This window comes from Eptatretus burgeri, chromosome 5, assembly GCF_056783735.1.
Source record: "Eptatretus burgeri isolate ZD-2024b chromosome 5, Ebu_testis_v1, whole genome shotgun sequence".
Classification (NCBI taxonomy): domain Eukaryota; kingdom Metazoa; phylum Chordata; class Myxini; order Myxiniformes; family Myxinidae; genus Eptatretus; species Eptatretus burgeri.
Window position 1 is genome coordinate 98,176,990 of NC_140965.1, and position 13,951 is coordinate 98,190,940.

Consider the following 13,951-nt stretch of genomic DNA (forward strand, 5'->3'; position numbering starts at 1 on the left):
ATTATCGCCGACCTCGACGGATCCGATTCTCTTTACCGGGTGTTTAAAACCCAACTAATTATTCCGCGATGCAAGATGGCATTTTCAATGGGGAATAGAGGACGCAACGAACGGGATACATTTCACAAGCAAGGACATTTATTACAACTAAGCACGTATACAGGCAGGGCAGTCATGCACGTATGTACAAGAAACAAATAGAAAGCAATACAACCGACAACAATGAGAATGTACATGCACAGTCACTTATAGAGGGTCTACTTAGGACACGGCGCCACAGCATGCATTCAAAAACCCAAAAGAAACACAAGAAAAGACCCCCTCATAGATGAGGGGGTCAGGCTGGACCACTTGGGTCTTTATGGCACGGGACCTGGGAGACCGAACGGGTCCCGCGAGACCGTAGCAGGTTACCTGCACCCTCGAGGTGCCTCGATGGTCGGCGAGCTCTCTCTGGCACTCTCCTCCACGGACGCGCAGGTTCGCGCCCCACAGCCGGCAGAGCTGCGCCTCCCGTCCGCGTTTCCGGTACGTCGCCCGGACTCTCCACCGACCCACGCCTCTGGTGTACGGGTCGCTCCACAGACCCAGAGATCAAGAGACCAAGAGACCAAGACAAGACCAGACCAAGAGAAGGGCGCAAAACGAAGAGAGGAGACCAGACCAGGAGAGAGCGCCAACGAAGAGGAGAGGAGCGCCAACGAAGAGAGGGAGGAGACCAAGGCTCGGAGAAGAGTGCCAACGAAGAGAGACACAAGGCTCGCGGCTGTCCGCCTTGTATAGCCTGGGGCTCTGCCCTTCGCCCCTCCCCGTTTTCGGCTCCGCCTCCCTTCGAGAAGCTTCTCCAAAAGGGGCGTTTCTCAACTCCGACCGCCTCACTCCTCGTATCCACCAATCGCGAGCGAGCCGCCTCGCCCTTCTCGTCACACCAGCCTCGTAGAAAAAAGGCGGTAAAAAACCCACACGTCATCGCAGTTCCTTCCTTGGTCCCTTTATTTGGCGCCCTCGGACGGCTTTCGACGCGGAAAGGGTCGTAGCGTGGTCTGTGGAGGATGGCGTTTGCAGGCTGGCGTAGTGGCGAAGTTGGGGGTGGTTGTGTTGTTTGCGTCATGGTTTGTTGTAATGGTGGGCGAGTTTGTCGGTTCAACATAACGATAAAGAAAAACACTATCTCAAAGGGTCACAGCCCAGTGAACATGAATAAATCCCATTAAACAACAGTGGGGAAATCAAACTGAACACAGACTTATCGATCTCACTGAACTACGGACCTTTAGTGTTCTGCGAATTTCCACAGCCGTAACACTATATATATATATATATATATATATATATATATATATATATATATATATATATATATATATATATATATATATATACGCCCTCGGTACGCCTTGTCCGAACAGGATCATTCTACCGGACCAGATCACTTTACCGGATCGGATGCAGCTGAGCAACACTGCCAATGACGTACCGGCTAAAAGGAAAGGATTGTTGGGAATAAAGTCCCGGCTAAGCTAGGATTCAGACCATGCTGGACCAATGAAGGAAAAGACAAAAACGAGCTGGGAACATTCCTAATAGTAATTTATTAACAATTGTCGAGGAAAGGTAGGTGGTACGTTCAAGAGATTTATTGGGGTGTGTTGTGCAGATATAGGGGAGAGAGGTGTGGTGCAGCAATAACAAGCAACTTATAAAAGTGGACACAGAGCAGACCGAACCCGAAAATAATAACATCAATCTTCTGCAGGCTTACTTACTTAGACAGGTGCCAGAGCACACACACACAGACACAGAAAACCTGATGAAGAGGGATTGAAGCAAGACAGGAGAGGAGTTGAGGCTACAGTCTCTCGGTACCTTTGTATAATTGATAAGCAGTCCCCGAACGTGCCACCAATATGTATGGGGGGAATGCTCCGTGGTGCGGTACCCCCCCTAACAGCTGGCGCATTGTCTCCTGCTTTGGGCAGCTCATGTCGAGACCGTGGGCGTGAAGGAGGGGCTTGAGTTGGGAGGGTGGAGTCAGCGTCGTGTGGGCAGAGAAGAGGAGGAGGAGCCCAGCGATGATGACAAAAGGTGGAGTCGAAGTGATGATGACAGAAGGCGGAGTCATGGTCCAGCTTGAGCAGAAGGCAAGGCAGGGCAGCAGAGAGAGAAAGAAGTATCCGCTCGGACCTTTATCGGCCCCGCGGAGCGGGGTGCGGGGCCATCCCGAAACTCGGTGACGTCGCACGAATTGGGTGCTCTGATTGGCCCCGACCCCCTGCGCGGCACGGCCGCGATGGCCGGAAGCAGCAACTTTCCACTTCCGGCAAGGTGACCCCACGCCGCAAATATGTCCCGCTCCGACCCCACGGCATGATATGAATCGCCCACACCGAACTCCGAGTCATGACTTGCCTTGCAATAACCCCTGGGCCGTGCCCTGATGACTGCCGAGGGCAGCGTCGATCCCGCATGCCCGCTCTGGCCAACGCACCCGGCCTGTGTGCTCCTCATGGCCCGAGCTGCACAACAGGCCTCTGCCCCATCGCAGCTTCATTGGCTGTAGAGGCGAGAAGGTAAGATGTTATGGCGAACCCATGCACACACAGTAAGATGTGTCCATTTGTGCCTTGCTCTGTACGATAACAAAGTGTTGCGAGCGGCACATGCGTCTGCCTTTGAGAGCACGTTCCGTACATCTTCCGTTCCAATCCGCCATTACGCACGTGGCCAGCGCTCGTGTTCGCCCGATTCTGCTATCGTGTGCGCGGGGCGAAACCCGATCGATATAATTAGTCCAGAAATGGGTTGAAAGGAATGTGCCACTTGTGCCTTGCACACTCGCATCCCACGCAACGTGGCGTGGGGTTGCCTTTCTATTATCGGCCTCGGTATGTGTTCCGTGCAGCGTGGGCGTTGGGTTGAGTGTGCTTTCTATGGAGGGGTGTCCAGCGTAATGCCTGCTTGGCCTTCACTGAGGACCCATCTCACAGCGAAGGGGGCACGTGGCTCAGATTTACCTCAGGAGTAATCAGAAAAGAAGAGTAGGAATGAAGTTAGAAATGAAATGAAGAAGAAATGATGTAAGCAAACCGAGCTATGAGATTATCGCAACGCATGCCCCTGTTGTCCCGCGAGACAAAAGGGAAGGGACTATATACACGTATATTAATGGAATAACTGTCTTGGGACCACTATATGTTGGATGAATGCGGTTCCGAGAACCACAACAATATATACGAGGTGAATGCACCCGGCATTGCCTGGGTTCTTTTTAAATGAATTTTTCTTCCGTACAGAGGTCTGACGCAGGCCCAGCATGAGTTCTCTATTGGGCCACGGCAGTCATAACCGAAGGGGGTTTGTCAGGGGAAAACACCCCCTCCCTCCCCACCCCCCCCCCGGCCGAGGCCCCTCGCCACTTCGCCTATAACTTTCCCGGGGCCCGTCCTGACATTTTTTTGTTCCAGAAGTTTCCTCCTATCTTTCACTATTCAGGAAATTATCACGTGCAGACAAACAAACTAACAAAAACTTAAAAAAAAAAAATTACTGGTAAGTACTTAGAAAAGCTGTTTATTTGAAGTTGTAATCTTAACTTATAAGCAATTTTCTGATTTTCCAACTGCCCAGATCATGAGCTGGACACCGTTTATCATTGAGCTTTCGATCCTTTCAGCCCAGAACCTTTCCAAATGGTGGATCCACAACCCCAGTCACAGGTCCACATCAGTAGATTACTCACCATCAATGGACCCACAACCTCAAAATTGTGTCCACATCGTCATCCAAACTCCAAACATTCAAACTCAACACTGCAATGCAATATCCTTATTCAAACTTATTGTCATGTCCACGCCAGTTAAGACTGACCTGGATGGATAGCTGGACGGATAGCTGAACGGTTCTACCCTCCAAGCGAACACATGATCCTTGGAGATTATAATGCGCGTGGGGTGGAGTGTGGCAAGGACATGTATCAGAAGGATGGACACGGGTTTATACTTGAACCCATGACGAATAGACACACACAAACAAATTTTAATAAATAAGTTTGTAATGACTATAAATCACATATTTATAATGGAAATATTTCAAATCGGAATAATAAAAATAAATCAAAGCATAAGGTGATGTAACGTGAGGTAAACTCGAGCGAATTTTGAGACTCCTCCACACAGGTACAGAAACAGACAAGGGGAAAGATAAAATCAAAGAAAATCCCTTCCTTTATTCTGACACTTAGCTTCATTCAGAGATGAGGAGTTTGGGGATCGAACCGCGTCATTTTGTGCGGGAAACCGCACCCAAAATGGCGCCAGGCCGCTCTCGGCATGGGAAACGTACGTGGGAATTCACGCAATGGCCTCCTTCATTAAGGGCCCACAAACCTTCGTACAGTTTCTTCTCACTAATGAATGTTCCGGCCCCACTCCTTTCAACATCAAGTCTGCTCACAATGATGGCCCAACTTCCTTCTCAAACTCAACGGGATAATTCCGAGATCGCTGAGAGACGCGTTCCTGTTCTTCTCTCTCATAAATGTACACTTCGTGACTCAGCCGAACAGACAACATCTAGCATCTTGCTCCAGCACGCGGGTAAATTCACATCAGCATGAACAATGAGAATCGCACTGCTATATTTCGTTGTCGCGTCGAGTAGAAGCCAGAGAGGTCCTATGTGTTCTGACCGCTGTCTCCTCCCACCCACTCCCTGCTCTCTCTCATCATGTCCCCTTCCTCTCATGTCACACTGACCATGTCACACGACGCTTTAAAAACAAGTTTTTGTGAAAGCATCGTTCCTTTTTATAGCCGGCTTTGTAAAAGCAAAAACTTAGGAGAAGGTCACAGGGGGCAAACATACTGAGAGAACTTAGCCTTCAACCCAACCTAATTACCACAGCACCACCCCCCCCCCCCCATGTGGTGACATATAACAACTTAAGCTGACAGTTTCCCGACTTAAATTACATTGACATGTCTCCTACTCGTTCACAGGCCATGCTACCCTATACAATCCTACCTTTGCGATGAAATTCCTCCATCTACCCCCACAAACATAACATTATTTAATTATCACTTTTATTTCAAGTAGTACTACATATGAATAACTTTAATCATACATCACTTTATATGATAATATTTTCAGCGATAAATACTTGACCTTGGAGACGTGTTCATTACACTGCATCTCCATCTAACCATCGACTCAAACTATCATTCAAATATTCAAATTGTCATTAATAGCCGATTTCAACATGCTGCACTGCGTATCCTCGCAACCACCAACAAATTATTTTAATATTTATTTAAAATGTATTTCATAAATAATATTTATTTATTCCATTTTTATCCATATACCTCCATTATTTAATTCCTTCAATATATATATATATATATATATATATATATATATATATATATATACACACACACACACACACACACACACACACACACACACACACACACACACACACACACACACACACACACACACACACACACACACACACGTTTAACCAATAATATTAATTGAAGAATTTACCTCACTAAAACAATTAATTCATTATTGTATCAAATTCAATGCAATAGGAACTCGTTCACCTGAAAACCAACCAAACTTAAATAAAAGGTGACTATGGAGTCTAAAGACATTCTCACAAGACCTGATCAAACAATCAGCCAAATATCCTCTGTTTAACATGATGGAAAAAATTCTCAATACGTTCCACAAAATCATCCTTTACTGAACAAATTCTCAAAAATCTAAGTAGTTGAGATGAAAAGACATTGTAACCCATTTTAATTGGTACATTGCTACCTGGAACGGTGTACAAGACTACAGGGAAACTGAAATCATCAACTTTATGATATACACTCGTACAAAAAACATTCTGACCAACTCCAACCAACACATCCAGATATGCAGCAACTGTTCAATCATTACCACTCCTGTTTAAGGCCCTGTCACACCCTGACAATTTAGCCAGCGTATGCCTGACGTATGCAAAATTTGGCTAAAACACTGGCACACGTCGAATACATTATGGGTAAGTTTGTATAGGTTAAAAGCACGCTGGCATACGTCGTACGTTGGCATACGTCTTTGTACGCTGGCATACGTCGTAGTACGCCGAGGTGTTCGACAAATTTTCCATGCTTGAAATTTTTCGACGTATGCCAGCGTATGACTCGCACGTTCCGCATAATGCTGGCCATAAGTTGTAGGCACGTTACACGATCGTTGACACACGTCGACACATGTTACTTGTAAGTTACTCACAAGTCGAAACACGTCGAGGTAATGTTTAGCGTACCCGAAAATTATTTCTAACCTATGAGTAATGTGTTGTAGGCACGTTACGCGATCGTTGACACACGTCGACACACATTACTTGTACGGTACTCATAAGCCGAAACACGTCAATGTAATGGTTAGCGTCAGTGTTCCAGACTCCCTGGTTTTTTTATTTTATTTTTTTCTTCGGTATGACGGTGATGTTAACACTTCCATTTCTAGTGCGGTTATAATATAATATAATTAATAGGCTGCCGCTCAACGATTTAAATCATAACCGCACTAGAAATCGAAGTGTTAACATCACCGTCATAACGAAGAAAAAAAACAAAAAAAAAAACAGGGAGTCTGGAACACTGACGCTAACCATTACATTGACGTGTTTCGACTTATAAGTAACGTACAAGTAACGTATGTCGCCGTGTGTCAACGATCGCGTAGCGTGCCTACAACTTATGCCAGCGTATGCGGAATGTGTGTCATACGTCGAGTACGTCGAGAAATTTTCAACATGCTGAAAATTTCTCGACATACTCAGCGTACTACGACATATCCCAGCGTGCTATTAACGTATACAAAACTTACCCATAACGTATTCGACGTGTGCCAGCTTGGTTCGGCAAATTTTTCATACGTCGGCATACGCTTGCTAAAACATCAAGGTGTGACAGCGGCTTCACACTTCGATGTCTAGTGCGGTTATGATTTGAATCGTCGAGCCGCAGCCTATTAATAGCCTACGCCACGTGATTGTCGGCGATACGCTGCCGTGCGCTATGCATAAGTTAGACTATCGTTGGGCATAGGTTGTGAATGCCGACAACACGCTCAGCATTCGTTGGTATAAGTTATCTATATGTGATTAAAACGTTCTGTGTACGTTACTAATACATTATGCAAACGTCCAACACGTTATTATATGCTCAAAAATTTTCAAAAAACATCAATAGTTCAGCGTACGCCAGCTTTTTACATACATTTTGAGACCTTGCCATACGCTGGCTAAAACGTCAAGATGTGACAGGGCCTTTACATTCGGGCTATTTGGATCTTGTGAAGCTGCCCATCAAAAAATTATAGTTAACCACACAAATATCATCTATATAAAGACATGTATGAGATAATATTTTTGCTAATCTTAATTTTTTTTCTCCTTCATTTGTTTCTGCAAAAATGAAAACTCACAGAAAATAAGAAAAATATCCTCCAGTAGGGGGCTGCAATTTCCACCCATGGGAATACCCTGACCCTGTTGAAATAGTATCCCACAAAAAGACACAAAAATATAAAATCAAATTAACAGTTTCCTTAAACTTCTGCTTATCAAAACAATGAAAACTTGAGTATTTATTTTTGGAAAAGAATGCTCGATCAAACCTGACACATAAAAACTTATTAAAAGAGTTAAAAACCTTGTTAATCACTTTGAAGAGTTCATCCCTCACTCGAACGAAATCCAAATTTGTATATAAAGTTGAAAAATCAAAAACTTCAAATGACTTGATATTGAGGATCTAATCTTATCCAAGAACTCCAAAGAAGAATTAATGCTCCAGAAAGTGTTAACACCAGAATTCTTCTCAATTGCTAAACAATATTTCCTGAACTGTTCTCTAACAACTTGTAAGCCTGCGTTAACGATAACTAATTTTTTTTTTTTTTTGTATACCTTGGTCGAGGCTCGTATGAGAGCTAACACACAACTCACAGCAATGAGGCATGAGACAAGAGGGGCGGGAGTGGAAGGGACAAAACATTGGGGAACAGACACAGGTGAACTGTGGAAGGGAGAGGGATGGGGATGGGACGGGGAACATGGCGAGGGGAAGATGGACATTAAAGGGACTTTCAGGAAGGAAAGCAGGAGAATTGAAGGAAGTGGGCTTGGGTGGATTATCGGGGGTAGAAAAGATCGAGGATTTGGATGGGGGAAGATAAGAGGTGGTGGTGAACAGCTGTTTTGAAAGCCTGGAGGGAAGAATGGGAAAGAATAGAATGAGGAAGTTTATTCCAAAGGCGGGAAAAAAGAGGAATGAAAGAGTGAAGATGAGCAGTGATTCGTGATTTTGGTAGTTTTACCAGAAGGGGGTTGTTGGCGGACCTTGAGCGCCCTGTGGAAATGTGGTGGGGACAAATCGCAGAGAGAGCAGGGGGGGCAAGGCTGGAGAGGAGTCGGTAGAAGACAGAAAGACCACCGACCAACCTGCGGTGATTGAGTGAGAGGCCCAAAGACTCAGCTTCATTGCGGGAGATGCCAATGATCTTAAAAGCCCTGGTTTCGACAGCGTGAAGTCGAGAAAGGTGGGAGGCAGGAGCACCAGCCCAGAGGGGAGAGCAGTACTCCATCAGGCTACGGACAAAAGCTTTGTAAGTGGTCAGGAGCTCAAGAGGGCCGAGGAAGGACTTTGCACAACGGAGGATTCCCAGTCGGCGACTGGCTTTTGAGGCAAGGTTGGAAATGTGACTTTCCCAGGAAAGGTCATGGCAGATAGTGAGACCCAGAAGCTTGAAAGAAAAGACTTCTTCCAGAGGATTGTTGAGAAAGTGGATGGGGGGGTTTTGTAAACGGTCCTTTCGAAGAGACATAGTGAGAGTGTGAGATTTGTCTGGATTGAAAGACATGTTCCACGTGTTGGACTTTTATCCAGTTTGTGATTTTATCCAGATCTGCAGTGAGCGAAGAAGCTGCTGCTTGCCGGTCTGAGGGATGACAGATGGTACGGCAGAGGGTGGAGTCATCGGCAAAGAGAAATTGAGGATTTTCCAGAGAGTCCGAGAGATCATTGATGAAAACCAGAAAAAGAACAGGGCCCAGAACGCTACCTTGAGGAACTCCAGCCTGCACAGGAAGAGGGGATGAAAGAACTCCATTTAGGGCCACACGTTGACTGCGACAGGAGAGGAAGTCTGCGAGCCATGAGTGGAGATGGCCTTGAATACCATGGGAAGAGAGTTTGGTGAGTAGTGCAGGGTGCCAGACTGTGTCAAAAGCACGTGATATGTCCAGGGATACGGCTCAGATTTCCTGTCTGGCATTGAGGACCTCCATCCATTGATGGGAGAGCAGTAGCAGCATATCTAGGGTAGAGTGACCTGGTCTGAAACCAAATTGATGATTGGAAATCAAGCCATTGGAGAAGAGGAAGGATTTCATGTCTGAAGCGATGATGGATTCCATAACCTTGCTGATGATTGGGAGAAGGCTGATTGGTCTATAGTTACAGGGATCTGTTTTTGCACCTTTTATGCAGGGCAGTGATGTTAGCAGATTTCCAAGCAGATGGCAGATGACCTTGGGAAAATGAGAGGGTGAATAGAACAGAGAGAGGGTGAGCAAGAGCAGAAGAGCAGGCTTTGAGGACACGTGGGCTGATGCCGTCTGGACCGGTTGCAGAATCTGACTCGAGGTTTGAAAGCAAGCTCTCCACCTTGTCAGGAGAAAAGGATACAGAGTCCAGGGACAGTTGGGTGCGACTGGGTAAAGTGGGTAGAGATAGTGATGGGTTTGGGACACAAGATTTAGCTGCAAACACCGAGTTTAGACATTCAGCTTCATCACGTGTGGAATCAGCAGTGCGGCCATTTGAGGTAAGGGAGGGGATGGAGGGGGAACATACACCAGAAACAGATTTGATTAAACGCCACCAGGATTTTGAGGAGGGAGAGAGGTTTGAGAGTTCAGACTTGAGATGAGAAAGATGTTGTTTTCTGGCTCTCCTGAGGGTAGCTACACACTTGTTCCGAGCTTTGTGGAAAGAACTGAGATTGCCCTCAGTTGGGTTTGCTTTCCATGAGGCAAAGGCAAGTTGTTTCAGGACAACTGCCTCGCCACAAGCTTCAGTAAACCAAGGGCGGGAGGAAGGGTAAGACAACTGAACACGAAAGGGGATAAATCTGTGCATGAGGGAGAGCAAGTTTCTTTGAAAGAATTCCCAGGATGAGTTGATGTTTGAGAAAGTAGTGATAGGAGACCAGTCTGTAAGTTTGATGGCTGCTCGGAGACCCTGCCAGTCGGCTTGAGTGAAATGCCAGACTCGACGGCGGTGAGGTGGTTCTCTGATAACAGCCAGAGAGATGTCCACTTTAACAAGGACGTGGTCAGAAGAACCAATTGGAGCGAAGGAAGAGCAGCAGATATTGTCAGGGAAATTTGTCAAAATCAGATCCAGAAGAGATGGAGTACCATTGGTTGAGATCCGGGTCGGGAAGTTGACCGATTGAGTCAGTCCCAATGAGTCACAGAAAGCTTTTGCTGATGTCCCATGGCAGGTGAGAGAGGTACCCACACCTAGCCAACTGGCGTGATGACAATTGAAGTCGCCACATAAGAGGAAGAGAGAGTTTGGATGAGAAGATAGAAGATGGTCCATGTTTTCGGAGAGTGAGGTGTAGATGGAGTCATCACTGTTCGGTGGACGGTACAGTACACATATAAACATGAGGTGGGAGTGGAGGGGAAGCCGAAGCCAGAGGTATTCCTGGGGGTGTGGGGGAGTGAGAGCAGTGCAGGGAGAGTGAGGAATAGAGTCTTTGATGAAGAGAGCAACACCTCCACCAGGACGAGGCTCAGGTCTGTCATACCGTAAGAGGGAGTAACCAGGGAGAGATACTTGGGAGTCAGACACGTCTTGGGAGAGGAAAGTTTCTGTTAGGCAGATAATGTCTGGTTTGTCAGTGGCAACCTGTATGGAAAGATCTGAAAGGTTTGAGCGAAGGCCCCGGATATTTGAGGTCCACACTTTTAATGAAGAGGTAGGGGAGGAGGCTTTGGGTGCAGGAGGTGGAGGGGGCGGGGGAGGGTAGGACGAGGGACGAGGGGGGGAGGTAAGGAGGGTTGCTGAAGGAGTGTGGGGTATTGCAGAATAGCGAGGGGAGGGGGCCGAATGAGGAGGAGAAAAGGCTCTGTGGTGCTGGGAGAGAGGGGGGACAAGAGACAAGGAAGATGGCAGTTGAGTATTTGAGGAGGTGGAGTGAAGAGATGGAGGTGAGAGGGCAGTGGAGGGAGGCAGGTTGGTGGATGAGAGGGGGGGCAACTTAGAGAAGGAAGAGTGAGGGGGATGAAAGGTGGGAGAAAGGTGAGGGGGAATTTTTGAAAGAGGTGAGAGGGAGGCTTGGAGGGAGAAGAGTGGGATGGTTGCTTTGAGAGTGAGAGTGAGGGGTGAGGGGGTGAGTTGGCACTGAAGTTGGAAAAAAGAATGGTTGATGGAAAGCGAGCATCCATGGCAAACTGTGGTTTTTAAAAGTTTTAGGTCAGAGATGCGATTTAACACAATTCTTGATGGATGCAATGAAGGCGAATTCAGAGCATGGAGAGAAGAAGCGCTGTAATAGTTGGATTTTTTAGGCAAGGAATGAAGGAGAGGTCGAAATGAGAGCAGTCTGTTAAAATAGCAGAAGAGTAGTGCATTGTGAAACAGTAAAGAGTACCACATGTGTGAGAGAGGAAGATGAAGCATTATAAGATCGTTTTTGTTGTTAATATTAATGTATGAGAGAGTTCAACAGATTAGGTCATGGAAGTGTAAAAAAAAAAAAAAAGAAATCGAGGCAGACGAGGAGGAAGTTAAGAGGAAGAAGAAGTAGCAGAATCGGGAGAAGGTGAGCGTGTTGTTGTTGTTGTTGTTGGGTATATATATATATATATATATTTTTTTTTTTTTTTGAGATAAGAAAGAGATTAGTTGGGAGAATGGGGGATGTTTGGAAAGTGGGGAAGATGAAAATTGAAGGTAATGGGGAGGATAGAAATTGAAGGAAATGGGGAGAAAAAACAAACAAACAAACAAAAAAAAACGATCGAACACCAAGTGGAACCGGTAGGCCTCAAGCCTAGGACTAGGCCTCAAACACCAGGTAAGAACGTCGACATAAATACTCACAAAATAGCACGATTTTTGAAACAAAACCGAACTAGGAACACACATTAACATGTAGGTGAGAAAATTAAACAGTTAAAACGGGACAAATAACAACCGGAACTTAACTTTGAGAATGTCAGCAGGGAGCCCCGAAGGAGACCTCTTGCCGCTCAAAACCGGAACCGGAACCAGTGTCATCGGAACCGTCATCTGACTAATAACTGTTTGATGGAACACTGCTTGGCACCCGCTATAAACCTATACTTGCAGGGGTTCTTATGAAGCTGAGGGGTCCAGAAAAGTCGAGGAATACAAAGATTTACCTATTTATATTTAATTCTGAAATTATTAACTAAAACTTCGTGATGCTCAGAGATAATATCTTGGAGCGACTGATGACAAGGAGCATATGTACTATTTCCTGTACCAGTGAAAGTAACCGCAGCAATGCCTAACTCTCTTAATAAAACCTCTACATCAAACTTTTTACAAACTACTACAAAATTATTAACAGCCTTTTCCACTGGAGCTTTATGGAGCTGTCATGGAGATCCCGAATGTCTTTACAAACACTCGGCTTGTTTAACATTGGTTTAGACCGACTCAGTGAAAGCAAGCTCCGACTACTAAAAAAACTTAATCCTATTATCCAGGACTTCCACAACTCTGTTAAATCATGCATTAAAACTGTTGACAGATAAGTTAAACTTGGTGCACATTTTGTTAACAAAATTACAGACAGAATCCACAATTGAAGACTTAATGCAGCTCCAAGGTTGAGTTACTGGTTCCCTATATTTAGCTCCCATTTTCATCAGATCCCAAATTTCACTATTACTAATTATATTCAAATCCCTAGAAACTACATGTCCACAAGAGCCATATAAAAAAGGGGAAGACGAACATACACAGTCGGTTTCCAAAATGTCCTTGACTATATCTATACTAAAAGTTTTAAGAAATTTACTGTACTGTAATTGAATAAGGATTGTCCTACGGTCTTAGAGAAAGTGAAATAAACCTTCCGTGGGGTTCGCTCCCTAACTTTATCTGCTAATAAACTCTCTACACCAGTATCCCTAAAAATAGAATGAAGTCGAAGCCTATGTACCTGCTTGCTGGAAAAATCACAAATTAAAAACTTTGGGAGTAGACTTGTTCACCAGAATGTTGCTACAAAAAGCTTGGATCAAAAACAAGTACATGTTATATGAACCTGTTAAACTCCAGAGAATAACAGCTCAGACTTGTTTGGAACATGCTCACCATCGAAAGTATTTGCGGCGTCTGGTTCTCATTGTATAATACTGGACTCTCGTGTCGGAAAATGCAAAATTAAATATTTATTTATTTGCCCGAGCCATGCATCACGTCTCCTCTTGTGGGGATGGAAGAAACCGATTTAATAATTTATGTTTGCCAGTGTCACCCACTGGTCTCCAGCCTGAGCAAGTGAGGCCCAATTTGTTTCTGTGCATGACCTTGTAAATCATTGCATTTCTCACGTTTTTTTTTCTTGCTCCCTGCAGCCTGCACAACATCCCAGGAATCTTTGTTTTTGGGGAGCCGTTGGTTTCTGTAATTGCTCTCGGCTCGAAAGACTTTGACATCTTCCGCCTGTCAAATGCGCTACATGCTCGAGGGTGGAACCTCAACACACTGCAATTCCCATCCAGGTCAGAGCTCATGGAAGGCATGCAGATGCTAGGGTCGCTGTTTAACATGCTTCCTTCCCAGGATGCCTCATCATTAGAGGGCCATCCATTTATGTACACAAATATGACTGCATTACC

The 13,951-nt window shown here is 45.4% G+C and overlaps 1 protein-coding gene across 1 annotated transcript in view; it reads left to right on the forward strand.

Moving 5' to 3' along the window:
- SGPL1 (sphingosine-1-phosphate lyase 1) overlaps positions 1-13,951 on the forward strand; it is a 57,339-nt gene that overhangs the window by 42,103 nt on the left and 1,285 nt on the right. The window contains exon 12 of the mRNA XM_085883095.1: positions 13,688-13,834. Within this exon, the coding sequence (XP_085739221.1) occupies positions 13,688-13,834 (147 nt within the window). The remainder of the gene's footprint in view (positions 1-13,687; positions 13,835-13,951) is intronic.